The sequence below is a fragment of the Drosophila serrata genome, unplaced genomic scaffold (genome assembly GCF_035046125.1).
Source record: "Drosophila serrata isolate PLE 108 unplaced genomic scaffold, ASM3504612v1 contig_240, whole genome shotgun sequence".
Classification (NCBI taxonomy): Eukaryota; Metazoa; Arthropoda; class Insecta; order Diptera; family Drosophilidae; genus Drosophila; species Drosophila serrata.
The window spans coordinates 10,287,915-10,315,597 of NW_028257138.1; the positions used below are offsets into that span (position 1 = coordinate 10,287,915).

Here is a 27,683-nt window from a genome sequence, read left to right on the forward strand (position 1 = left end):
AAATCTGCATACTCCTTCTCTGCACCGCAAGCCTGTGACTGAAATTATCACATCCGTAAATGGTTATATAAATTTAAATATTAGCCAGAAATTAGGACAATTTTTCCGACAAACCAAAGGGTAAAACTCTCATAACTTAGCCAAAAATGCATTAAATTTAATTCGGAAAGCTTTCCTATGCTAGTTTTTATTAGGATAATCAATCTGCATACTCAATTTAAAATATAAATTTGTCGCCATTTTTGACAATTTTAATGATGTAACCCCTTATCGTTTTTGCGAAAAATTGAAAAAATTTCAAAAAATTATTTTTCAACCAGACATAACCAGATCGATTCGCCTCTTAATTCTGATCAAGAATATATATGATGGATAGGGTCGTAAATGACTCCTTCATATTGTTTTAAGCTTCCGACTGAAACTATAATACCCTCAAATTCAAATAAATACCACCATTTTATATGACAATTTTTAAGACATATCAAAGCCTAAAAATCTCATAACTAAGCCAAAAATGCATTAATTTTAATTCGGAAAGCTTTTCTATATTATTTTTTACTGGGTTGATAAATCTGCATACTCCTTCTCTGCACCGCAAGCCTGTGACTGAAATTATCACATCCGCAAATGGTTATTTAAATTTAAATATTAAGCAGAAATTAGGACAATTTTTCCGACAAACCAAAGGGTAAAAATCTCATAACTTAGCCAAAAATGCATTAAATTTAATTCGGAAAGCTTTCCTATGCTAGTTTTTATTAGGATAATCAATCTGCATACTCAATTTAAAATATAAAATTTTCGCCATTTTTGACAATTTTAATGATGTAACCCCTTATCGTTTTTGCGAAAAATTGAAAAAATTGCAAACAATTTTTTTTCAACCAGACATAACCAGATCAATTCGCCTCTTAATTCTGATCAAGAATATATATGATTGATAGGGTCGTAAATGACTCCTTCATATTGTTTTAAGCTTCCGACTGAAACTATAATACCCTTAAATTCAAATAAATACCACAATTTTATATGACAATTTTTAAGACATATCAAAGCCTAAAAATCTCATAACTAAACTAAAAATGCATTAATTTTAATTCGGAAAGCTTTTCTATATTATTTTTTACTGGGTTGATAAATCTGCATACTCCTTCTCTGTACCGCAAGCCTGTGACTGAAATTATCACATCCGCAAATGGTTATTTAAATTTAAATATTAAGCAGAAATTAGGACAATTTTTTCGACAAACCAAAAGGTAAAAATCTCATAACTAAGCCAAAAATGCATTAAATTTAATTCGGAAAGCTTTCCTATGCTAGTTTTTATTAGGATAATCAATCTGCATACTCAATTTAAAATATAAATTTGTCGCCATTTTTGACAATTTTAATGATGTAACCCCTTATCGTTTTTGCGAAAAATTGAAAAAATTTCAAAAAATTATTTTTCAACCAGACATAACCAGATCGATTCGCCTCTTAATTCTGATCAAGAATATATATGATGGATAGGGTCGTAAATGACTCCTTCATATTGTTTTAAGCTTCCGACTGAAACTATAATACCCTTAAATTCAAATAAATACCACAATTTTTAAGACATATCAAAGCCTAAAAATCTCATAACTAAGCTAAAAACGCATTAATTTTAATTCGGAAAGCTTTTCTATATTATTTTTTACTGGGTTAATAAATCTGCATACTCCTTCTCTGCACCGCAAGCCTGTGACTGAAATTATCACATCCGCAAATGGTTATATAAATTTAAATATTAGCCAGAAATTAGGACAATTTTTCCGACAAACCAAAGGGTAAAACTCTCATAACTTAGCCAAAAATGCATTAAATTTAATTCGGAAAGCTTTCCTATGCTAGTTTTTATTAGGATAATCAATCTGCATACTCAATTTAAAATATAAATTTGTCGCCATTTTTGACAATTTTAATGATGTAACCCCTTATCGTTTTTGCGAAAAATTGAAAAAATTTCAAAAAATTATTTTTCAACCAGACATAACCAGATCGATTCGCCTCTTAATTCTGATCAAGAATATATATGATGGATAGGGTCGTAAATGACTCCTTCATATTGTTTTAAGCTTCCGACTGAAACTATAATACCCTTAAATTCAAATAAATACCACAATTTTATATGACAATTTTTAAGACATATCAAAGCCTAAAAATCTCATAACTAAGCCAAAAACGCATTAATTTTAATTCCGAAAGCTTTTCTATATTATGTTGTACTAGATTGATAAATCTGCATACTCCTTCTCTGCACTGCAAGCTTGTGATTGAAATTATCACATCCGCAAATGGTTATTTAAATTTAAATATTAACCAGAAATTGTTTGACAATTTTTAAGACATATCAAAGCCTAAAAATCTCATAACTAAACTAAAAATGCATTAATTTTAATTCGGAAAGCTTTTCTATATTATTTTTTACTGGGTTGATAAATCTGCATACTCCTTCTCTGCACTGCAAGCTTGTGACTGAAATTATCACATCCGCAAATGGTTATTTAAATTTAAATATTAAGCAGAAATTAGGACAATTTTTTCGACAAACCAAAAGGTAAAAATCTCATAACTTAGCCAAAAATGCATTAAATTCAATTCGGAAAGCTTTCCTATGCTAGTTTTTATTAGGATAATCAATCTGCATACTCAATTTAAAATATAAAATTTTCGCCATTTTTGACAATTTTAATGATGTAACCTCTTATCGTTTTTGCGAAAAATTGAAAAAATTGCAAACAATTTTTTTTCAACCAGACATAACCAGATCGATTCGCCTCTTAATTTTGATCAAGAATATATATGATATATAGGGTCGGAAATGACTCCTTCATGTTGTTTTAAGCTTCCGACTGAAACTATAATACCCTCAAATTCAAATAAATACCACAATTTTTAAGACATATCAAAGCCTAAAAATCTCATAACTAAGCCAAAAACGCATTAATTTTAATTCGGAAAGCTTTTCTATATTATTTTTTACTGGGTTAATAAATCTGCATACTCCTTCTCTGCACCGCAAGCCTGTGACTGAAATTATCACATCCGCAAATGGTTATTTAAATTTAAATATTAGCCAGAAATTAGGACAATTTTTCCGACAAACCAAAGGGTAAAACTCTCATAACTTAGCCAAAAATGCATTAAATTCAATTCGGAAAGCTTTCCTATGCTAGTTTTTATTAGGATAATCAATCTGCATACTCAATTTAAAATATAAAATTTTCGCCATTTTTGACAATTTTAATGATGTAACCCCTTATCGTTTTTGCGAAAAATTGAAAAAATTTTAAAATTTTTTTTTTTCAACCAGACATAACCAGATCGATTCGCTTCTTAATTTTGATCAAGAATATATATGATATATAGGGTCGGAAATGACTCCTTCATGTTGTTGTAAGCTTCCGACTGAAACTATAATACCCTCAAATTCAAATAAATACCACCATTTTATATGACAATTTTTAAGACATATCAAAGCCTAAAAATCTCATAACTAAGCCAAAAATGCATTAATTTTAATTCGGAAAGCTTTTCTATATTATTTTTTACTGGGTTGATAAATCTGCATACTCCTTCTCTGCACCGCAAGCCTGTGACTGAAATTATCACATCCGCAAATGGTTATTTAAATTTAAATATTAAGCAGAAATTAGGACAATTTTTTCGACAAACCAAAAGGTAAAAATCTCATAACTTAGCCAAAAATGTATTAAATTTAATTCGGAAAGCTTTCCTATGCTAGTTTTTATAAGGATAATCAATCTGCTTACTCAATTTAAAATATAAAATTTTCGCCATTTTTGACAATTTTAATGATGTAACCCCTTATCGTTTTTGCGAAAAATTGAAAAAATTGCAAACAATTTTTTTTCAACCAGACATAACCAGATCGATTCGCCTCTTAATTCTGATCAAGAATATATATGATTTATAGGGTCAGAAATGACTCCTTCATGTTGTTGTAAGCTTCCGACTGAAACTATAATACCCTCAAATTCAAATAAATACCACCATTTTATATGACAATTTTTAAGACATAACAAAGCGGAAAAATCTCATAACTAAGCTAAAAATGCATTAATTTTAATACGGAAAGATTTTCTATATTATTTTTTACTGCGTTGATAAATCTGCATACTCCTTCTCTGCACTGCAAGCTTGTGACTGAAATTATCACATCCGCAAATGGTTATTTAAATTTAAATATTAAGCAGAAATTAGGACAATTTTTTCGACAAACCAAAAGGTAAAAATCTCATAACTTAGCCAAAAATGCATTAAATTTAATTCGGAAAGCTTTCCTATGCTAGTTTTTATTAGGATAATCAATCTGCTTACTCAATTTAAAATATAAAATTTTCGCCATTTTTGACAATTTTAATGATGTAACCCCTTATCGTTTTTGCGAAAAATTGAAAAAATTTCAAAATTTTTGTTTCCCACCAAACATAGCCAGATTGATTCGCCTCTTAATTTTGATCAAGAATATATATGATATATAGGGTCGGAAATGACTCCTTCATGTTGTTGTAAGCTTCCGACTGAAACTATAATACCCTCAAATTCAAATAAATACCACAATTTTATTTGACTATTTTTAAGACATATCAATGCCTAAAAATCTCATAACTAAGCTAAAAATGCATTAATTTTAATTCGGAAAGCTTTTCTATATTATTTTTTACTGGGTTAATAAATCTGCATACTCCTTCTCTGCACTGCAAGCTTGTGACTGAAATTATCACGTCCGCAAATGGTTATTTAAATTTAAATATTAACCAGAAATTATTTGACAATTTTTAAGACATATTAAAGCGCAAAAATCTCATAACTAAGCTAAAAATGCATTAATTTTAATTCGGAAAGCTTTTCTATATTATTTTTTACTGGGTTAATAAATCTGCATACTCCTTCTCTGCACCGCAAGCCTGTGACTGAAATTATCACATCCGCAAATGGTTATTTAAATTTAAATATTAAGCAGAAATTAGGACAATTTTTTCGACAAACCAAAAGGTAAAAATCTCATAACTTAGCCAAAAATGCATTAAATTTAATTCGGAAAGCTTTCCTATGCTAGTTTTTATTAGGATAATCAATCTGCATACTCAATTTAAAATATAAAATTTTCGCCATTTTTGACAATTTTAATGATGTAACCCCTTATCGTTTTTGCGAAAAATTGAAAAAATTTTAAAATTTTTTTTTTTCAACCAGACATAACCAGATCGATTCGCCTCTTAATTTTGATCAAGAATATATATGATTTATTGGGTCGGAAATGACTCCTTCATGTTGTTTTAAGCTTCCGACTGAAACTATAATACCCTCAAATTCAAATAAATACCACCATTTTATATGACAATTTTTAAGACATATCAAAGCCTAAAAATCTCATAACTAAGCTAAAAATGCATTAATTTTAATTCCGAAAGCTTTTCTATATTATTTTTTACTGGGTTGATAAATCTGCATACTCCTTCTCTGCACTGCAAGCTTGTGACTGAAATTATCACGTCCGCAAATGGTTATTTAAATTTAAATATTGACCAGAAATTATTTGACAATTTTTAAGACATATTAAAGCGCAAAAATCTCATAACTAAGCTAAAAATGCATTAATTTTAATTCGGAAAGCTTTTCTATATTATTTTTTACTGGGTTGACGAATCTGCATACTCCTTCTCTGCACTGCAAGCTTGTGACTGAAATTATCACATCCGCAAATGGTTATTTAAATTTAAATATTAGCCAGAAATTAGGACAATTTTTCCGACAAACCAAAGGGTAAAACTCTCATAACTTAGCCAAAAATGCATTAAATTCAATTCGGAAAGCTTTCCTATGCTAGTTTTTATAAGGATAATCAATCTGCTTACTCAATTTAAAATATAAAATTTTCGCCATTTTTGACAATTTTAATGATGTAACCCCTTATCGTTTTTGCGAAATATTGAAAAAATTTTAAAATTTTTTTTTTTCAACCAGACATAACCAGATCTTTTCGTTTCTTAATTTTGATCAAGAATATATATGATATATAGGGTCGGAAATGACTCCTTCATGTTGTTGTAAGCTTCCGACTGAAACTATAATACCCTCAAATTCAAATAAATACCACAATTTTATTTGACAATTTTTAAGACATATCAATGCCTAAAAATCTCATAACTAAGCTAAAAATGCATTAATTTTAATTCGGAAAGCTTTTCTATATTATTTTTTACTGGGTTAATAAATCTGCATACTCCTTCTCTGCACCGCAAGCCTGTGACTGAAATTATCACATCCGCAAATGGTTATTTAAATTTAAATATTAAGCAGAAATTAGGACAATTTTTTCGACAAACCAAATGGTAAAAATCTCATAACTTAGCCAAAAATGCATTAAATTCAATTCGGAAAGCTTTCCTATGCTAGTTTTTATTAGGATAATCAATCTGCATACTCAATTTAAAATATAAAATTTTCGCCATTTTTGACAATTTTAATGATGTAACCCCTTATCGTTTTTGCGAAAAATTGAAAAAATTTCAAAACATTTTTTTTCAACCAGACATAACCAGATCGATTCGCCTCTTAATTTTGATCAAGAATATATATGATTTATTGGGTCGGAAATGACTCCTTCATGTTGTTTTAAGCTTCCGACTGAAACTATAATACCCTCAAATTCAAATAAATACCACAATTTTATTTGACAATTTTTAAGACATATCAATGCCTAAAAATCTCATAACTAAGCCAAAAACGCATTAATTTTAATTCGGAAAGCTTTTCTATATTATTTTTTACTGGGTCGATAAATCTGCATACTCCTTCTCTGCACCGCAAGCCTGTGACTGAAATTATCACATCCGCAAATGGTTATTTAAATTTAAATATTAGCCAGAAATTAGGACAATTTTTCCGACAAACCAAAGGGTAAAACTCTCATAACTTAGCCAAAAATGCATTAAATTCAATTCGGAAAGCTTTCCTATGCTAGTTTTTATAAGGATAATCAATCTGCTTACTCAATTTAAAATATAAAATTTTCGCCATTTTTGACAATTTTAATGATGTAACCCCTTATCGTTTTTGCGAAAAATTGAAAAAATTTTAAAATTTTTTTTTTTCAATCAGACATAACCAGATCTTTTCGCTTCTTAATTTTGATCAAGAATATATATGATATATAGGGTCGGAAATGACTCCTTCATGTTGTTGTAAGCTTCCGACTGAAACTATAATACCCTCAAATTCAAATAAATACCACAATTTTATTTGACAATTTTTAAGACATATCAATGCCTAAAAATCTCATAACTAAGCTAAAAATGCATTAATTTTAATTCGGAAAGCTTTTCTATATTATTTTTTACTGGGTTAATAAATCTGCATACTCCTTCTCTGCACCGCAAGCCTGTGACTGAAATTATCACATCCGCAAATGGGTATTTAAATTTAAATATTAAGCAGAAATTAGGACAATTTTTCCGACAAACCAAAGGGTAAAACTCTCATAACTTAGCCAAAAATGCATTAAATTCAATTCGGAAAGCTTTCCTATGCTAGTTTTTATAAGGATAATCAATCTGCTTACTCAATTTAAAATATAAAATTTTCGCCATTTTTGACAATTTTAATGATGTAACCCCTTATCGTTTTTGCGAAAAATTGAAAAAATTGCAAACAATTTTTTTTCAACCAGACATAACCAAATCGATTCGCCTCTTAATTCTGATCAAGAATATATATGATTTATTGGGTCGGAAATGACTCCTTCATGTTGTTTTAAGCTTCCGACTGAAACTATAATACCCTCAAATTCAAATAAATACCACCATTTTATATGACAATTTTTAAGACATAACAAAGCGGAAAAATCTCATAACTAAGCCAAAAATGCATTAATTTTAATACGGAAAGATTTTCTATATTATTTTTTACTGCGTTGATAAATCTGCATACTCCTTCTCTGCACTGCAAGCTTGTGACTGAAATTATCACATCCGCGAATGGTTATTTAAATTTAAATATTAAGCAGAAATTAGGACAATTTTTTCGACAAACCAAATGGTAAAAATCTCATAACTTAGCCAAAAATGCATTAAATTCAATTCGGAAAGCTTTCCTATGCTAGTTTTTATTAGGATAATCAATCTGCATACTCAATTTAAAATATAAAATTTTCGCCATTTTTGACAATTTTAATGATGTAACCCCTTATCGTTTTTGCGAAAAATTGAAAAAATTTCAAAACATTTTTTTTCAACCAGACATAACCAGATCGATTCGCCTCTTAATTTTGATCAAGAATATATATGATTTATTGGGTCGGAAATGACTCCTTCATGTTGTTTTAAGCTTCCGACTGAAACTATAATACCCTCAAATTCAAATAAATACCACCATTTTATATGACAATTTTTAAGACATATCAAAGCCTAAAAATCTCATAACTAAGCCAAAAACGCATTAATTTTAATTCGGAAAGATTTTCTATATTATTTTTTACTGGGTTGATAAATCTGCATACTCCTTCTCTGCACCGCAAGCCTGTGACTGAAATTATCACATCCGCAAATGGTTATTTAAATTTAAATATTAAGCAGAAATTAGGACAATTTTTTCGACAAACCAAAGGGTAAAACTCTCATAACTTAGCCAAAAATGCATTAAATTCAATTCGGAAAGCTTTCCTATGCTAGTTTTTATTAGGATAATCAATCTGCATACTCAATTTAAAATATAAAATTTTCGCCATTTTTGACAATTTTAATGATGTAACCCCTTATAGTTTTTGCGAAAAATTGAAAAAATTTCAAAATATTTTTTTTCAACCAGACATAACCAGATCGATTCGCCTCTTAATTCTGATCAAGAATATATATGATTTATTGGGTCGGAAATGACTCCTTCATGTTGTTTTAAGCTTCCGACTGAAACTATAATACCCTCAAATTCAAATAAATACCACCATTTTATATGACAATTTTTAAGACATATCAAAGCCTAAAAATCTCATAACTAAGCCAAAAACGCATTAATTTTAATTCGGAAAGATTTTCTATATTATTTTTTACTGGGTTGATAAATCTGCATACTCCTTCTCTGCACCGCAAGCCTGTGACTGAAATTATCACATCCGCAAATGGTTATTTAAATTTAAATATTAGCCAGAAATTAGGACAATTTTTTCGACAAACCAAAGGGTAAAACTCTCATAACTTAGCCAAAAATGCATTAAATTCAATTCGGAAAGCTTTCCTATGCTAGTTTTTATTAGGATAATCAATCTGCATACTCAATTTAAAATATAAAATTTTCGCCATTTTTGACAATTTTAATGATGTAACCCCTTATCGTTTTTGCGAAAAATTGAAAAAATTGCAAACAATTTTTTTTCAACCAGACATAACCAGATCGATTCGCCTCTTAATTTTGATCAAGAATATATATGATATATAGGTTCGTAAATGATTCCTTCATATTGTTTTAAGCTTCCGACTGAAACTATAATACCCTTAAATTCAAATAAATACCACAATTTTATATGACAATTTTTAAGACATATCAAAGCGCAAAAATCTCATAACTAAGCTAAAAATGCATTAATTTTAATACGGAAAGATTTTCTATATTATTTTTTACTGCGTTGATAAATCTGCATACTCCTTCTCTGCACTGCAAGCTTGTGACTGAAATTATCACATCCGCAAATGGTTATTTAAATTTAAATATTAACCAGAAATTATTTGACAATTTTTAAGACATATTAAAGCGCAAAAATCTCATAACTAAGCTAAAAATGCATTAATTTTAATTCGGAAAGCTTTTCTATATTATTTTTTACTGGGTTAATAAATCTGCATACTCCTTCTCTGCACCGCAAGCCTGTGACTGAAATCATCACATCCGCAAATGGTTATTTAAATTTAAATATTAAGCAGAAATTAGGACAATTTTTTCGACAAACCAAAAGGTAAAAATCTCATAACTTAGCCAAAAATGCATTAAATTCAATTCGGAAAGCTTTCCTATGCTAGTTTTTATTAGGATAATCAATCTGCATACTCAATTTAAAATATAAAATTTTCGCCATTTTTGCGAAAAATTGAAAAAATTAAAAAATTTTTTTTTTTCAACCAGACATAACCAGATCGATTCGCTTCTTAATTTTGATCAAGAATATATATGATATATAGGGTCGGAAATGACTCCTTCATGTTGTTGTAAGCTTCCTACTGAAACTATAATACCCTTAAATTCAAATAAATACCACCATTTTATATGACAATTTTTAAGACATATCAATGCCTAAAAATCTCATAACTAAGCTAAAAATGCATTAATTTTAATTCGGAAAGCTTTTCTATATTATTTTTTACTGGGTTGATAAATCTGCATACTCCTTCTCTGCACTGCAAGCTTGTGACTGAAATTATCACATCCGCAAATGGTTATTTAAATTTAAATATTAACCAGAAATTATTTGACAATTTTTAAGACATATCAAAGCGCAAAAATCTCATAACTAAGCTAAAAATGCATTAATTTTACCTCGGAAAGCTTTTCTATATTATTTTTTACTGGGTTAATAAATCTGCATACTCCTTCTCTGCACCGCAAGCTTGTGACTGAAATTATCACATCCGCAAATGGTTATTTAAATTTAAATATTAAGCAGAAATTAGGACAATTTTTTCGACAAACCAAAGGGTAAAACTCTCATAACTTAGCCAAAAATGCATTAAATTCAATTCGGAAAGCTTTCCTATGCTAGTTTTTATTAGGATAATCAATCTGCTTACTCAATTTAAAATATAAAATTTTCGCCATTTTTGACAATTTTAATGATGTAACCCCTTATCGTTTTTGCGAAAAATTGAAAAAATTGCAAACAATTTTTTTTCAACCAGACATAACCAGATCGATTCGCCTCTTAATTTTGATCAAGAATATATATGATATATAGGGTCGGAAATGACTCCTTCATGTTGTTTTAAGCTTCCGACTGAAACTATAATACCCTCAAATTCAAATAAATACCACCATTTTATATGACAATTTTTAAGACATATCAAAGCCTAAAAATCTCATAACTAAGCTAAAAATGCATTAATTTTAATTCGGAAAGCTTTTCTATATTATTTTTTACTGGGTTGATAAATCTGCATACTCCTTCTCTGCACTGCAAGCTTGTGACTGAAATTATCACATCCGCAAATGGTTATTTAAATTTAAATATTAACCAGAAATTATTTGACAATTTTTAAGACATATCAAAGCGCAAAAATCTCATAACTAAGCTAAAAATGCATTAATTTTAATACGGAAAGATTTTCTATATTATTTTTTACTGCGTTGATAAATCTGCATACTCCTTCTCTGCACTGCAAGCCTGTGACTGAAATTATCACGTCCGCAAATGGTTATTTAAATTTAAATATTAGCCAGAAATTAGGACAATTTTTCCGACAAACCAAAGGGTAAAACTCTCATAACTTAGCCAAAAATGCATTAAATTCAATTCGGAAAGCTTTCCTATGCTAGTTTTTATTAGGATAATCAATCTGCTTACTCAATTTAAAATATAAAATTTTCGCCATTTTTGACAATTTTAATGATGTAACCCCTTATCGTTTTTGCGAAAAATTAAAAAAAATGCAAACAATTTTTTTTCAACCAGACATAACCAAATCGATTCGCCTCTTAATTCTGATCAAGAATATATATGATATATAGGTTCGTAAATGATTCCTTCATATTGTTTTAAGCTTCCGACTGAAACTATAATACCCTTAAATTCAAATAAATACCACAATTTTATATGACAATTTTTAAGACATATCAAAGCGCAAAAATCTCATAACTAAGCTAAAAATGCATTAATTTTAATACGGAAAGATTTTCTATATTATTTTTTACTGCGTTGATAAATCTGCATACTCCTTCTCTGCACTGCAAGCTTGTGACTGAAATTATCACATCCGCAAATGGTTATTTAAATTTAAATATTAACCAGAAATTATTTGACAATTTTTAAGACATATCAAAGCGCAAAAATCTCATAACTAAGCTAAAAATGCATTAATTTTACCTCGGAAAGCTTTTCTATATTATTTTTTACTGGGTTAATAAATCTGCATACTCCTTCTCTGCACCGCAAGCCTGTGACTGAAATTATCACATCCGCAAATGGTTATTTAAATTTAAATATTAAGCAGAAATTAGGACAATTTTTTCGACAAACCAAAGGGTAAAACTCTCATAACTTAGCCAAAAATGCATTAAATTCAATTCGGAAAGCTTTCCTATGCTAGTTTTTATTAGGATAATCAATCTGCTTACTCAATTTAAAATATAAAATTTTCGCCATTTTTGACAATTTTAATGATGTAACCCCTTATCGTTTTTGCGAAAAATTGAAAAAATTGCAAACAATTTTTTTTCAACCAGACATAACCAGATCGATTCGCCTCTTAATTTTGATCAAGAATATATATGATATATAGGTTCGTAAATGATTCCTTCATATTGTTTTAAGCTTCCGACTGAAACTATAATACCCTTAAATTCAAATAAATACCACAATTTTATATGACAATTTTTAAGACATATCAAAGCGCAAAAATCTCATAACTAAGCTAAAAATGCATTAATTTTAATACGGAAAGATTTTCTATATTATTTTTTACTGGGTTGATAAATCTGCATACTCCTTCTCTGCACTGCAAGCTTGTGACTGAAATTATCACATCCGCAAATGGTTATTTAAATTTAAATATTAACCAGAAATTATTTGACAATTTTTAAGACATATTAAAGCGCAAAAATCTCATAACTAAGCTAAAAATGCATTAATTTTAATTCGGAAAGCTTTTCTATATTATTTTTTACTGGGTTAATAAATCTGCATACTCCTTCTCTGCACCGCAAGCCTGTGACTGAAATCATCACATCCGCAAATGGTTATTTAAATTTAAATATTAAGCAGAAATTAGGACAATTTTTTCGACAAACCAAAAGGTAAAAATCTCATAACTTAGCCAAAAATGCATTAAATTCAATTCGGAAAGCTTTCCTATGCTAGTTTTTATTAGGATAATCAATCTGCATACTCAATTTAAAATATAAAATTTTCGCCATTTTTGCGAAAAATTGAAAAAATTAAAAAATTTTTTTTTTTCAACCAGACATAACCAGATCGATTCGCTTCTTAATTTTGATCAAGAATATATATGATATATAGGGTCGGAAATGACTCCTTCATGTTGTTGTAAGCTTCCTACTGAAACTATAATACCCTTAAATTCAAATAAATACCACCATTTTATATGACAATTTTTAAGACATATCAATGCCTAAAAATCTCATAACTAAGCTAAAAATGCATTAATTTTAATTCGGAAAGCTTTTCTATATTATTTTTTACTGGGTTGATAAATCTGCATACTCCTTCTCTGCACTGCAAGCTTGTGACTGAAATTATCACATCCGCAAATGGTTATTTAAATTTAAATATTAACCAGAAATTAGGACAATTTTTTCGACAAACCAAAGGGTAAAACTCTCATAACTTAGCCAAAAATGCATTAAATTCAATTCGGAAAGCTTTCCTATGCTAGTTTTTATTAGGATAATCAATCTGCTTACTCAATTTAAAATATAAAATTTTCGCCATTTTTGACAATTTTAATGATGTAACCCCTTATCGTTTTTGCGAAAAATTGAAAAAATTGCAAACAATTTTTTTTCAACCAGACATAACCAGATCGATTCGCCTCTTAATTTTGATCAAGAATATATATGATATATAGGGTCGGAAATGACTCCTTCATGTTGTTTTAAGCTTCCGACTGAAACTATAATACCCTCAAATTCAAATAAATACCACCATTTTATATGACAATTTTTAAGACATATCAAAGCCTAAAAATCTCATAACTAAGCTAAAAATGCATTAATTTTAATTCGGAAAGCTTTTCTATATTATTTTTTACTGGGTTGATAAATCTGCATACTCCTTCTCTGCACTGCAAGCTTGTGACTGAAATTATCACATCCGCAAATGGTTATTTAAATTTAAATATTAACCAGAAATTATTTGACAATTTTTAAGACATATCAAAGCGCAAAAATCTCATAACTAAGCTAAAAATGCATTAATTTTAATACGGAAAGATTTTCTATATTATTTTTTACTGCGTTGATAAATCTGCATACTCCTTCTCTGCACTGCAAGCCTGTGACTGAAATTATCACGTCCGCAAATGGTTATTTAAATTTAAATATTAGCCAGAAATTAGGACAATTTTTCCGACAAACCAAAGGGTAAAACTCTCATAACTTAGCCAAAAATGCATTAAATTCAATTCGGAAAGCTTTCCTATGCTAGTTTTTATTAGGATAATCAATCTGCTTACTCAATTTAAAATATAAAATTTTCGCCATTTTTGACAATTTTAATGATGTAACCCCTTATCGTTTTTGCGAAAAATTAAAAAAAATGCAAACAATTTTTTTTCAACCAGACATAACCAAATCGATTCGCCTCTTAATTCTGATCAAGAATATATATGATTTATTGGGTCGGAAATGACTCCTTCATGTTGTTTTAAGCTTCCGACTGAAACTATAATACCCTCAAATTCAAATAAATACCACCATTTTATATGACAATTTTTAAGACATAACAAAGCGGAAAAATCTCATAACTAAGCTAAAAATGCATTAATTTTAATACGGAAAGATTTTCTATATTATTTTTTACTGCGTTGATAAATCTGCATACTCCTTCTCTGCACTGCAAGCTTGTGACTGAAATTATCACATCCGCAAATGGTTATTTAAATTTAAATATTAACCAGAAATTATTTGACAATTTTTAAGACATATCAAAGCGCAAAAATCTCATAACTAAGCTAAAAATGCATTAATTTTACCTCGGAAAGCTTTTCTATATTATTTTTTACTGGGTTAATAAATCTGCATACTCCTTCTCTGCACCGCAAGCCTGTGACTGAAATTATCACATCCGCAAATGGTTATTTAAATTTAAATATTAAGCAGAAATTAGGACAATTTTTTCGACAAACCAAAGGGTAAAACTCTCATAACTTAGCCAAAAATGCATTAAATTCAATTCGGAAAGCTTTCCTATGCTAGTTTTTATTAGGATAATCAATCTGCTTACTCAATTTAAAATATAAAATTTTCGCCATTTTTGACAATTTTAATGATGTAACCCCTTATCGTTTTTGCGAAAAATTGAAAAAATTGCAAACAATTTTTTTTCAACCAGACATAACCAGATCGATTCGCCTCTTAATTTTGATCAAGAATATATATGATATATAGGGTCGGAAATGACTCCTTCATGTTGTTTTAAGCTTCCGACTGAAACTATAATACCCTCAAATTCAAATAAATACCACCATTTTATATGACAATTTTTAAGACATATCAAAGCCTAAAAATCTCATAACTAAGCCAAAAACGCATTAATTTTAATTCGGAAAGATTTTCTATATTATTTTTTACTGGGTTGATAAATCTGCATACTCCTTCTCTGCACCGCAAGCCTGTGACTGAAATTATCACATCCGCAAATGGTTATTTAAATTTAAATATTAGCCAGAAATTAGGACAATTTTTTCGACAAACCAAAGGGTAAAACTCTCATAACTTAGCCAAAAATGCATTAAATTCAATTCGGAAAGCTTTCCTATGCTAGTTTTTATTAGGATAATCAATCTGCATACTCAATTTAAAATATAAAATTTTCGCCATTTTTGACAATTTTAATGATGTAACCCCTTATCGTTTTTGCGAAAAATTGAAAAAATTGCAAACAATTTTTTTTCAACCAGACATAACCAGATCGATTCGCCTCTTAATTTTGATCAAGAATATATATGATATATAGGTTCGTAAATGATTCCTTCATATTGTTTTAAGCTTCCGACTGAAACTATAATACCCTTAAATTCAAATAAATACCACAATTTTATATGACAATTTTTAAGACATATCAAAGCGCAAAAATCTCATAACTAAGCTAAAAATGCATTAATTTTAATACGGAAAGATTTTCTATATTATTTTTTACTGCGTTGATAAATCTGCATACTCCTTCTCTGCACTGCAAGCTTGTGACTGAAATTATCACATCCGCAAATGGTTATTTAAATTTAAATATTAACCAGAAATTATTTGACAATTTTTAAGACATATTAAAGCGCAAAAATCTCATAACTAAGCTAAAAATGCATTAATTTTAATTCGGAAAGCTTTTCTATATTATTTTTTACTGGGTTAATAAATCTGCATACTCCTTCTCTGCACCGCAAGCCTGTGACTGAAATCATCACATCCGCAAATGGTTATTTAAATTTAAATATTAAGCAGAAATTAGGACAATTTTTTCGACAAACCAAAAGGTAAAAATCTCATAACTTAGCCAAAAATGCATTAAATTCAATTCGGAAAGCTTTCCTATGCTAGTTTTTATTAGGATAATCAATCTGCATACTCAATTTAAAATATAAAATTTTCGCCATTTTTGCGAAAAATTGAAAAAATTAAAAATTTTTTTTTTTTCAACCAGACATAACCAGATCGATTCGCTTCTTAATTTTGATCAAGAATATATATGATATATAGGGTCGGAAATGACTCCTTCATGTTGTTGTAAGCTTCCTACTGAAACTATAATACCCTTAAATTCAAATAAATACCACCATTTTATATGACAATTTTTAAGACATATCAATGCCTAAAAATCTCATAACTAAGCTAAAAATGCATTAATTTTAATTCGGAAAGCTTTTCTATATTATTTTTTACTGGGTTGATAAATCTGCATACTCCTTCTCTGCACTGCAAGCTTGTGACTGAAATTATCACATCCGCAAATGGTTATTTAAATTTAAATATTAACCAGAAATTATTTGACAATTTTTAAGACATATCAAAGCGCAAAAATCTCATAACTAAGCTAAAAATGCATTAATTTTACCTCGGAAAGCTTTTCTATATTATTTTTTACTGGGTTAATAAATCTGCATACTCCTTCTCTGCACCGCAAGCCTGTGACTGAAATTATCACATCCGCAAATGGTTATTTAAATTTAAATATTAAGCAGAAATTAGGACAATTTTTTCGACAAACCAAAGGGTAAAACTCTCATAACTTAGCCAAAAATGCATTAAATTCAATTCGGAAAGCTTTCCTATGCTAGTTTTTATTAGGATAATCAATCTGCTTACTCAATTTAAAATATAAAATTTTCGCCATTTTTGACAATTTTAATGATGTAACCCCTTATCGTTTTTGCGAAAAATTGAAAAAATTGCAAACAATTTTTTTTCAACCAGACATAACCAGATCGATTCGCCTCTTAATTTTGATCAAGAATATATATGATATATAGGGTCGGAAATGACTCCTTCATGTTGTTTTAAGCTTCCGACTGAAACTATAATACCCTCAAATTCAAATAAATACCACCATTTTATATGACAATTTTTAAGACATATCAAAGCCTAAAAATCTCATAACTAAGCTAAAAATGCATTAATTTTAATTCGGAAAGCTTTTCTATATTATTTTTTACTGGGTTGATAAATCTGCATACTCCTTCTCTGCACTGCAAGCTTGTGACTGAAATTATCACATCCGCAAATGGTTATTTAAATTTAAATATTAACCAGAAATTATTTGACAATTTTTAAGACATATCAAAGCGCAAAAATCTCATAACTAAGCTAAAAATGCATTAATTTTAATACGGAAAGATTTTCTATATTATTTTTTACTGCGTTGATAAATCTGCATACTCCTTCTCTGCACTGCAAGCCTGTGACTGAAATTATCACGTCCGCAAATGGTTATTTAAATTTAAATATTAGCCAGAAATTAGGACAATTTTTCCGACAAACCAAAGGGTAAAACTCTCATAACTTAGCCAAAAATGCATTAAATTCAATTCGGAAAGCTTTCCTATGCTAGTTTTTATAAGGATAATCAATCTGCTTACTCAATTTAAAATATAAAATTTTCGCCATTTTTGACAATTTTAATGATGTAACCCCTTATCGTTTTTGCGAAAAATTGAAAAAATTGCAAACAATTTTTTTTCAACCAGACATAACCAAATCGATTCGCCTCTTAATTCTGATCAAGAATATATATGATTTATTGGGTCGGAAATGACTCCTTCATGTTGTTTTAAGCTTCCGACTGAAACTATAATACCCTCAAATTCAAATAAATACCACCATTTTATATGACAATTTTTAAGACATAACAAAGCGGAAAAATCTCATAACTAAGCTAAAAATGCATTAATTTTAATACGGAAAGATTTTCTATATTATTTTTTACTGCGTTGATAAATCTGCATACTCCTTCTCTGCACTGCAAGCTTGTGACTGAAATTATCACATCCGCAAATGGTTATTTAAATTTAAATATTAACCAGAAATTATTTGACAATTTTTAAGACATATTAAAGCGCAAAAATCTCATAACTAAGCTAAAAATGCATTAATTTTAATTCGGAAAGCTTTTCTATATTATTTTTTACTGGGTTAATAAATCTGCATACTCCTTCTCTGCACCGCAAGCCTGTGACTGAAATTATCACATCCGCAAATGGGTATTTAAATTTAAATATTAAGCAGAAATTAGGACAATTTTTTCGACAAACCAAAAGGTAAAAATCTCATAACTTAGCCAAAAATGCATTAAATTCAATTCGGAAAGCTTTCCTATGCTAGTTTTTATTAGGATAATCAATCTGCTTACTCAATTTAAAATATAAAATTTTCGCCATTTTTGACAATTTTAATGATGTAACCCCTTATCGTTTTTGCGAAAAATTGAAAAAATTGCAAACAATTTTTTTTTCAACCAGACATAACCAAATCGATTCGCCTCTTAATTCTGATCAAGAATATATATGATTTATTGGGTCGGAAATGACTCCTTCATGTTGTTTTAAGCTTCCGACTGAAACTATAATACCCTCAAATTCAAATAAATAACACAATGTTATATGACAATTTTTAAGACATAACAAAGCGCAAAAATCTCATAACTAAGGTAAAAATGCATTAATTTTAATTCCGAAAGCTTTTCTATATTATTTTTTACTGGGTCGATAAATCTGCATACTCCTTCTCTGCACTGCAAGCTTGTGATTGAAATTATCACATCCGCAAATGGTTATTTAAATTTAAATATTAACCAGAAATTAGGACAATTTTTTCTACAAACAAAAGGGTAAAAATCTCATAACTTAGCCAAAAATGCATTAAATTCAATTCGGAAAGCTTTCCTATGCTAGTTTTTATTAGGATAATCAATCTGCATACTCAATTTAAAATATAAAATTTTCGCCATTTTTGACAATTTTAATGATGTAACCCCTTATCGTTTTTGCGAAAAATTGAAAAAATTGCAAACAATTTTTTTTCAACCAGACATAACCAGATCGATTCGCCTCTTAATTTTGATCAGGAATATATATGATATATAGGTTCGTAAATGATTCCTTCATATTGTTTTAAGCTTCCGACTGAAACTATAATACCCTTAAATTCAAATAAATACCACAATTTTATATGACAATTTTTAAGACATATCAAAGCGCAAAAATCTCATAACTAAGCTAAAAATGCATTAATTTTAATACGGAAAGATTTTCTATATTATTTTTTACTGCGTTGATAAATCTGCATACTCCTTCTCTGCACTGCAAGCTTGTGACTGAAATTATCACATCCGCAAATGGTTATTTAAATTTAAATATTAACCAGAAATTATTTGACAATTTTTAAGACATATTAAAGCGCAAAAATCTCATAACTAAGCTAAAAATGCATTAATTTTAATTCGGAAAGCTTTTCTATATTATTTTTTACTGGGTTAATAAATCTGCATACTCCTTCTCTGCACCGCAAGCCTGTGACTGAAATTATCACATCCGCAAATGGTTATTTAAATTTAAATATTAAGCAGAAATTAGGACAATTTTTTCGACAAACCAAAAGGTAAAAATCTCATAACTTAGCCAAAAATGCATTAAATTCAATTCGGAAAGCTTTCCTATGCTAGTTTTTATTAGGATAATCAATCTGCATACTCAATTTAAAATATAAAATTTTCGCCATTTTTGCGAAAAATTGAAAAAATTAAAAAATTTTTTTTTTCAACCAGACATAACCAGATCGATTCGCTTCTTAATTTTGATCAAGAATATATATGATATATAGGGTCGGAAATGACTCCTTCATGTTGTTGTAAGCTTCCTACTGAAACTATAATACCCTTAAATTCAAATAAATACCACCATTTTATATGACAATTTTTAAGACATATCAATGCCTAAAAATCTCATAACTAAGCTAAAAATGCATTAATTTTAATTCGGAAAGCTTTTCTATATTATTTTTTACTGGGTTGATAAATCTGCATACTCCTTCTCTGCACTGCAAGCTTGTGACTGAAATTATCACATCCGCAAATGGTTATTTAAATTTAAATATTAACCAGAAATTATTTGACAATTTTTAAGACATATCAAAGCGCAAAAATCTCATAACTAAGCTAAAAATGCATTAATTTTACCTCGGAAAGCTTTTCTATATTATTTTCTACTGGGTTAATAAATCTGCATACTCCTTCTCTGCACCGCAAGCCTGTGACTGAAATTATCACATCCGCAAATGGTTATTTAAATTTAAATATTAAGCAGAAATTAGGACAATTTTTTCGACAAACCAAAGGGTAAAACTCTCATAACTTAGCCAAAAATGCATTAAATTCAATTCGGAAAGCTTTCCTATGCTAGTTTTTATTAGGATAATCAATCTGCTTACTCAATTTAAAATATAAAATTTTCGCCATTTTTGACAATTTTAATGATGTAACCCCTTATCGTTTTTGCGAAAAATTGAAAAAATTTCAAAATTTTTGTTTCCCACCAAACATAGCCAGATCGATTCGCCTCTTAATTCTGATCAAGAATATATATGATTTATAGGGTCAGAAATGACTCCTTCATGTTGTTTTAAGCTTCCAACAGAAACTATAATACCCTCAAATTCAAATAAATACCACAATTTTATATGACAATTTTTAATACATAACAAAGCGCAAAAATCTCATAACTAAGCTAAAAATGCATTAATTTTAATACGGAAAGATTTTCTATATTATTTTTTACTGCGTTGATAAATCTGCATACTCCTTCTCTGCACCGCAAGCCTGTGACTGAAATTATCACATCCGCAAATGGTTATTTAAATTTAAATATTAACCAGAAATTATTTGACAATTTTTAAGACATATCAAAGCGCAAAAATCTCATAACTAAGCTAAAAATGCATTAATTTTACCTCGGAAAGCTTTTCTATATTATTTTTTACTGGGTTAATAAATCTGCATACTCCTTCTCTGCACCGCAAGCCTGTGACTGAAATTATCACGTCCGCAAATGGTTATTTAAATTTAAATATTAGCCAGAAATTAGGACAATTTTTCCGACAAACCAAAGGGTAAAACTCTCATAACTTAGCCAAAAATGCATTAAATTCAATTCGGAAAGCTTTCCTATGCTAGTTTTTATAAGGATAATCAATCTGCTTACTCAATTTAAAATATAAAATTTTCGCCATTTTTGACAATTTTAATGATGTAACCCCTTATCGTTTTTGCGAAAAATTGAAAAAATTTTAAAATTTTTTTTTTCAACCAGACATAACCAGATCGATTCGCCTCATAATTTTGATCAAGAATATATATGATATATAGGGTCGGAAATGACTCCTTCATGTTGTTGTAAGCTTCCGACTGAAACTATAATACCCTCAAATTAAAATAAATACCACAATTTTATATGACAATTTTTAAGACATATCAATGCCTAAAAATCTCATAACTAAGCTAAAAATGCATTAATTTTAATTCGGAAAGCTTTTCTATATTATTTTTTACTGCGTTGATAAATCTGCATACTCCTTCTCTGCACCGCAAGCCTGTGACTGAAATTATCACATCCGCAAATGGTTATTTAAATTTAAATATTAAGCAGAAATTAGGACAATTTTTTCGACAAACCAAAAGGTAAAAATCTCATAACTTAGCCAAAAATGCATTAAATTCAATTCGGAAAGCTTTCCTATGCTAGTTTTTATTAGGATAATCAATCTGCTTACTCAATTTAAAATATAAAATTTTCGCCATTTTTGACAATTTTAATGATGTAACCCCTTATCGTTTTTGCGAAAAATTGAAAAAATTTTAAAATTTTTTTTTTCAACCAGACATAACCAGATCGATTCGCCTCTTAATTTTGATCAAGAATATATATGATTTATAGGGTCAGAAATGACTCCTTCATGTTGTTTTAAGCTTCCGACTGAAACTATAATACCCTCAAATTCAAATAAATACCACAATTTTATATGACAATTTTTAAGACATAACAAAGCGGAAAAATCTCATAACTAAGCTAAAAATGCATTAATTTTAATACGGAAAGATTTTCTATATTATTTTTTACTGCGTTGATAAATCTGCATACTCCTTCTCTGCACCGCAAGCCTGTGACTGAAATTATCACATCCGCAAATGGTTATTTAAATTTAAATATTAACCAGAAATTATTTGACAATTTTTAAGACATATCAAAGCGCAAAAATCTCATAACTAAGCTAAAAATGCATTAATTTTACCTCGGAAAGCTTTTCTATATTATTTTTTACTGGGTTAATAAATCTGCATACTCCTTCTCTGCACCGCAAGCCTGTGACTGAAATTATCACATCCGCAAATGGTTATTTAAATTTAAATATTAGCTAGAAATTAGGACAATTTTTCCGACAAACCAAAGGGTAAAACTCTCATAACTTAGCCAAAAATGCATTAAATTCAATTCGGAAAGCTTTCCTATGCTAGTTTTTATAAGGATAATCAATCTGCTTACTCAATTTAAAATATAAAATTTTCGCCATTTTTGACAATTTTAATGATGTAACCCCTTATCGTTTTTGCGAAAAATTGAAAAAATTGCAAACAATTTTTTTTCAACCAGACATAACCAGATCGATTCGCCTCTTAATTTTGATCAAGAATATATATGATATATAGGGTCGGAAATGACTCCTTCATGTTGTTTTAAGCTTCCGACTGAAACTATAATACCCTCAAATTCAAATAAATACCACCATTTTATATGACAATTTTTAAGACATATCAAAGCCTAAAAATCTCATAACTAAGCTAAAAATGCATTAATTTTAATTCGGAAAGCTTTTCTATATTATTTTTTACTGGGTTGATAAATCTGCATACTCCTTCTCTGCACTGCAAGCTTGTGACTGAAATTATCACATCCGCAAATGGTTATTTAAATTTAAATATTAACCAGAAATTATTTGACAATTTTTAAGACATATCAAAGCGCAAAAATCTCATAACTAAGCCAAAAATGCATTAATTTTAATTCGGAAAGCTTTTCTATATTATTTTTTACTGGGTTGATAAATCTGCATACTCCTTCTCTGCACTGCAAGCCTGTGACTGAAATTATCACATCCGCAAATGGTTATTTAAATTTAAATATTAAGCAGAAATTAGGACAATTTTTTCGACAAACCAAAAGGTAAAAATCTCATAACTTAGCCAAAAATGCATTAAATTCAATTCGGAAAGCTTTCCTATGCTAGTTTTTATTAGGATAATCAATCTGCATACTCAATTTAAAATATAAAATTTTCGCCATTTTTGACAATTTATCGTTTTTGCGAAAAATTGAAAAAATTGCAAACAATTTTTTTTCAACCAGACATAAACAGATCAATTCGCCTCTTAATTCTGATCAAGAATATATATGATTGATAGGGTCGTAAATGACTCCTTCATATTGTTTTAAGCTTCCGACTGAAACTATAATTCCCTCAAATTCAAATAAATACCACAATTTTATATGACAATTTTTAAGACATATCAAAGCGCAAAAATCTCATAACTAATCTAAAAATGCATTAATTTTAATTCGGAAAGATTTTCTATAGTTTCTAACTTAAAATATTCCTATGAAAAATTGTGGGACTCACGTGACAGGATGAAGGCGCTGGCATCTTTGGCGGCTCCGACAATGGTGGGCACACTGTTGCTGGCGTTGGTGGCCAGGGCGGCCGGGTGACGGGGCAGGTATCCAAGGCGGTCGCCCACGACAAGCTTGAAGCCGCCGAGGGAGCTAAGACCACGCGGCTCGTTCTGCTCGAAGAGCTGCTCGAAGGCGGAGACCAGCTGCGAGGTGGGCAGTGTCGCCAGGCAGTCGTACAGCGGGGCAAGGGTGCGGGCGGCGGGATTGGTTGGACAACGGGCGAGGCGGGCAAAGGTGTCCAGGGTCTCCAACGGGCGCTCATCGATCAGGTAGGGATTGAGGGCGGTGCCCGACTGCAGGATCAATTGCTGGAAGAGGTCTGAGGCCCGTCCGCTGAGGCTAAGAGCGTGGACCAATGTGGCTCCGCCCGCCTGTCCTGCCAGCGTAACCTGACCGGGATTGCCGCCAAAGTGAGCCAGATTGCGCTGCAGCCACTCGAGGGCCAATTGAAGATCGGAGAGAGCCACGTTACCAGGAAGCTCGTCGCTTAGAGCGCTCAGGAAGCCGAAGGGCGCCAGACGATAGTTGATCGAGACGAGGAGCACGTCCTTCTCCAGGACATAGTCCGGCTGGGCCTCTTCAGCGCCACCGTCGAACAGCATCTCGCCGTGCACGAAGACCAGCACCGGCAGGTCCTTGGCCCCCTCGGGTGCGTAGATGTTCAAGGTCAGGCAATCGTCCACGTTCTCGCCGCGGGACTCGGATTCCCTCAGGCGCTGCAACTCTGGAAACTGGGCACAGTTCGGGCTCTGCACGGTGGCGTCAATCCGTCCCCGGAGGTTAGCAGGTTGAGCCGCCTGGAATCGTGCCAGACCGCTGCCCACTTGACCATACCGCACGCCCAAAAAGGCGTTCACAGGACGCCCGGCAATGGTCTTATAGTTGCGAACTCCCTCGATCTGTCCGATCCCTGGAATAGGCACCACGGCCGACTGGGGCTCTTGGGGTGCGTTGCGTGGTTCCGCCTGCCAGGGAGCTGGCTTCAGGGGCTCCGGCTGCCATGGCTTCACCTCCTCATCGTTGTAATCGTCGTCGTAGTCCGGTCTGGGGAGACCAAAGATTGGGGCCGCACAAAGGGCCAGCACAACAAGGAGCAGCGGCTGCATGTTGCTCACTGCGTCGCGTTCGAAAGGGAACTGATTTCGGAATCGGATTCGACGACCTGAAAAGCTTACAGCTTTATCTGTGGCCAGAGCAACAGTCAGCAGCAACAGCAGCAGCAGCAGCAGCCTTGGTGCGAGCTCACTGCGAGGTTGGCTTGAGGCGACACTGGAACTGAGGAGTAATCAGAAAAATCACTCTGGAAGAGAGCCTAGACTTTGCGATATCAGAAAGATAAATTTTTCACAAAATGTATAGCATACTTATGAGGGTCTTCCCCATATGCCTTATATTTATTACGTCAAAACTTCTTTTGTTTTCCCTATAAACAGGACACAATATATATATAGGGATACCAAGGAAATAGTTTAACAAATTTATTAAAACCTATGATTGTTTAAATCTTAACACTAACCTTATTTACATTTCTAAATGTAAAATGATGTTTTAATGGATGCCTTAATCTGTGAGTCTACCCTCGTTGTCCCAGTCCAAGTCTCAGTTGGTGGTGTCATGACCGCGATTAATCTGCTATTTGTGCTTCCAGCTGTATTACTTGGCTAGCTTTGGCTGACCTTATCTCTTCCGGGCCTTATCTGCTGGAACAGCATCGATTTTCTGGTTGGCTCGAGTCGGGTTTCAACATGGAGCTATGCAATGTTAAATTAAGAACACTGTTTACATAGTCAGACTTAACAAATCTTATGCAACAATTCAAGAAAATAGCAAGAAATAAAGAAGAAATTATATTGCTTATTAACTCAAATAATTAATTTTCTCTACATACCTTTAATTTTGTACCTTTTCTTACCAACAAGAACATGATTACTGGAAGAGAAAATAAATATAGATGCCTTGACCCTGAAATTCAAGATTAAAACGCAATGAACAGATTCATAATATAATAATCTCTATATTTTCATTTTTATTAATCATTTTTCGATTCCATTCCCTCCATTTCTGTTCTTGTTAAAGTTTCATTTTCATTTTCTGGTTTTGTATCGGCTTGTTCAGTATGTATCTATAATAATGTGTTATAATTAAGAATCGTCATTTCATCTAAATATTTCTGTTATAATAATACAATATAATAATAATTAATAATATGCGGTTCTTTGTTTTTACTTCTTATTCATTTTTTGTTATCGATTTCACTGTATGTTAAACGTGTGTGAGTGGGTTTTGAGTGTGTTGTATATTGGCTTGCTTCTGAATGTATTCTCCGGATCGATCCGTTTGGGAGTTAATTGTGTCTTGGACCGAGTTCGGATCTGGGGCCTCGCAGCAGCAATTCTTATCCGCTTGAGTTTGATTATTAATTCGTATCTGAGACCGACTCATCTATCTTCTCTTTATGACGCGCAGCTTACGTACAGTACAGTACAGTACGGTACGTTCGAGTGTGGAAATCAGAGTTCTAGGAAAGCTAAAAGCAAGTGGTATGCATATATACTTGTGTCTATATACGTATATATGTATATGTTTATATATTCGTTCTAGGTATTTTAATCTCGATTATGCTGTGGCGCTGTGGCAGTGGCCGTCACTGTGGGCCAAAGAAAAGGAAGCCTCTTAAATTCAAATCCAAAATCTAAAAAAAAATCAGAAACCAAAAAGCGAAGAGTGTCTCATTACGTATGTAGTATGTTATGTATTTAGCAGCTTCCTTTGACTATGTACTATACATCCTCAAAGAATGCCAGAAAAAAGAAATGCAAAAGTCCTTGTTCCATCTTCTATTTAGATGCATAATTTAACATGGCTTAGTGGCACTGATTGAGCCATTTGATTGATTGATTGATACCGGGGGTTGCCATCGCCTGCGGGAATATCGTTTTAGGAACTTCTCAAACTAATTAAGGACTCGTCAAAATCAAATGCGAATGAAACGAACTCCTTAGCTCCCGGTTCTGGCGTTCTCTAGTCAAAAATCGTTTACCAAAAAATGCACATTAATTATGTTCTTTCACTGATTTCTGATTTCAGTTTTTGCTTGTTTTGTTTTTATATTTTTGTTTTGTCTTTTTAGTTGTTTTTTGTTTTCTTGTATATTTTTGTAGCTCAGTCTTTTTACTAACAATTTGTTGTTGTTTTTGTTGTTGTTCTTGTTATTTAATTAGCTTCTTGATGCTGTAGATCTTATTTATTATTTCGCAGTGCTGATCTTGCACATTTGCCGCTTGAATACTAAGTGTGTGTTTTTATTATTCGAACGAAATCGAACAAATTACAACGAATTCCTGCTTGGAGAGAGGGTGGACTGTGTTTTGTTTTAATTTCTTTTTTTCTCAGTGTGTAGGTGTGTATGTGTGTGTGTTTGGGGGTTGAAATGAGTAGGAGAAAGTTCAATTCATTTAGTTTATAGTTCGCATCGATTAAAGTGGCTAGCTG

The 27,683-nt window shown here is 30.8% G+C and overlaps 1 protein-coding gene across 1 annotated transcript in view; it reads right to left on the bottom strand.

Annotated features, from left to right (window-relative positions):
- Positions 1 to 26,668, bottom strand: part of Glt (Glutactin) — a 32,234-nt gene extending 5,566 nt beyond the window's left edge. Inside the window, exon 1 of the mRNA XM_086831345.1 lies at positions 24,139 to 26,668. Coding sequence (XP_086687471.1) covers positions 24,139 to 25,297 — 1,159 coding nt within the window. The 5' untranslated portion in view covers positions 25,298 to 26,668. The remainder of the gene's footprint in view (positions 1 to 24,138) is intronic.
- Positions 26,669 to 27,683: the final 1,015 nt, after the last annotated feature.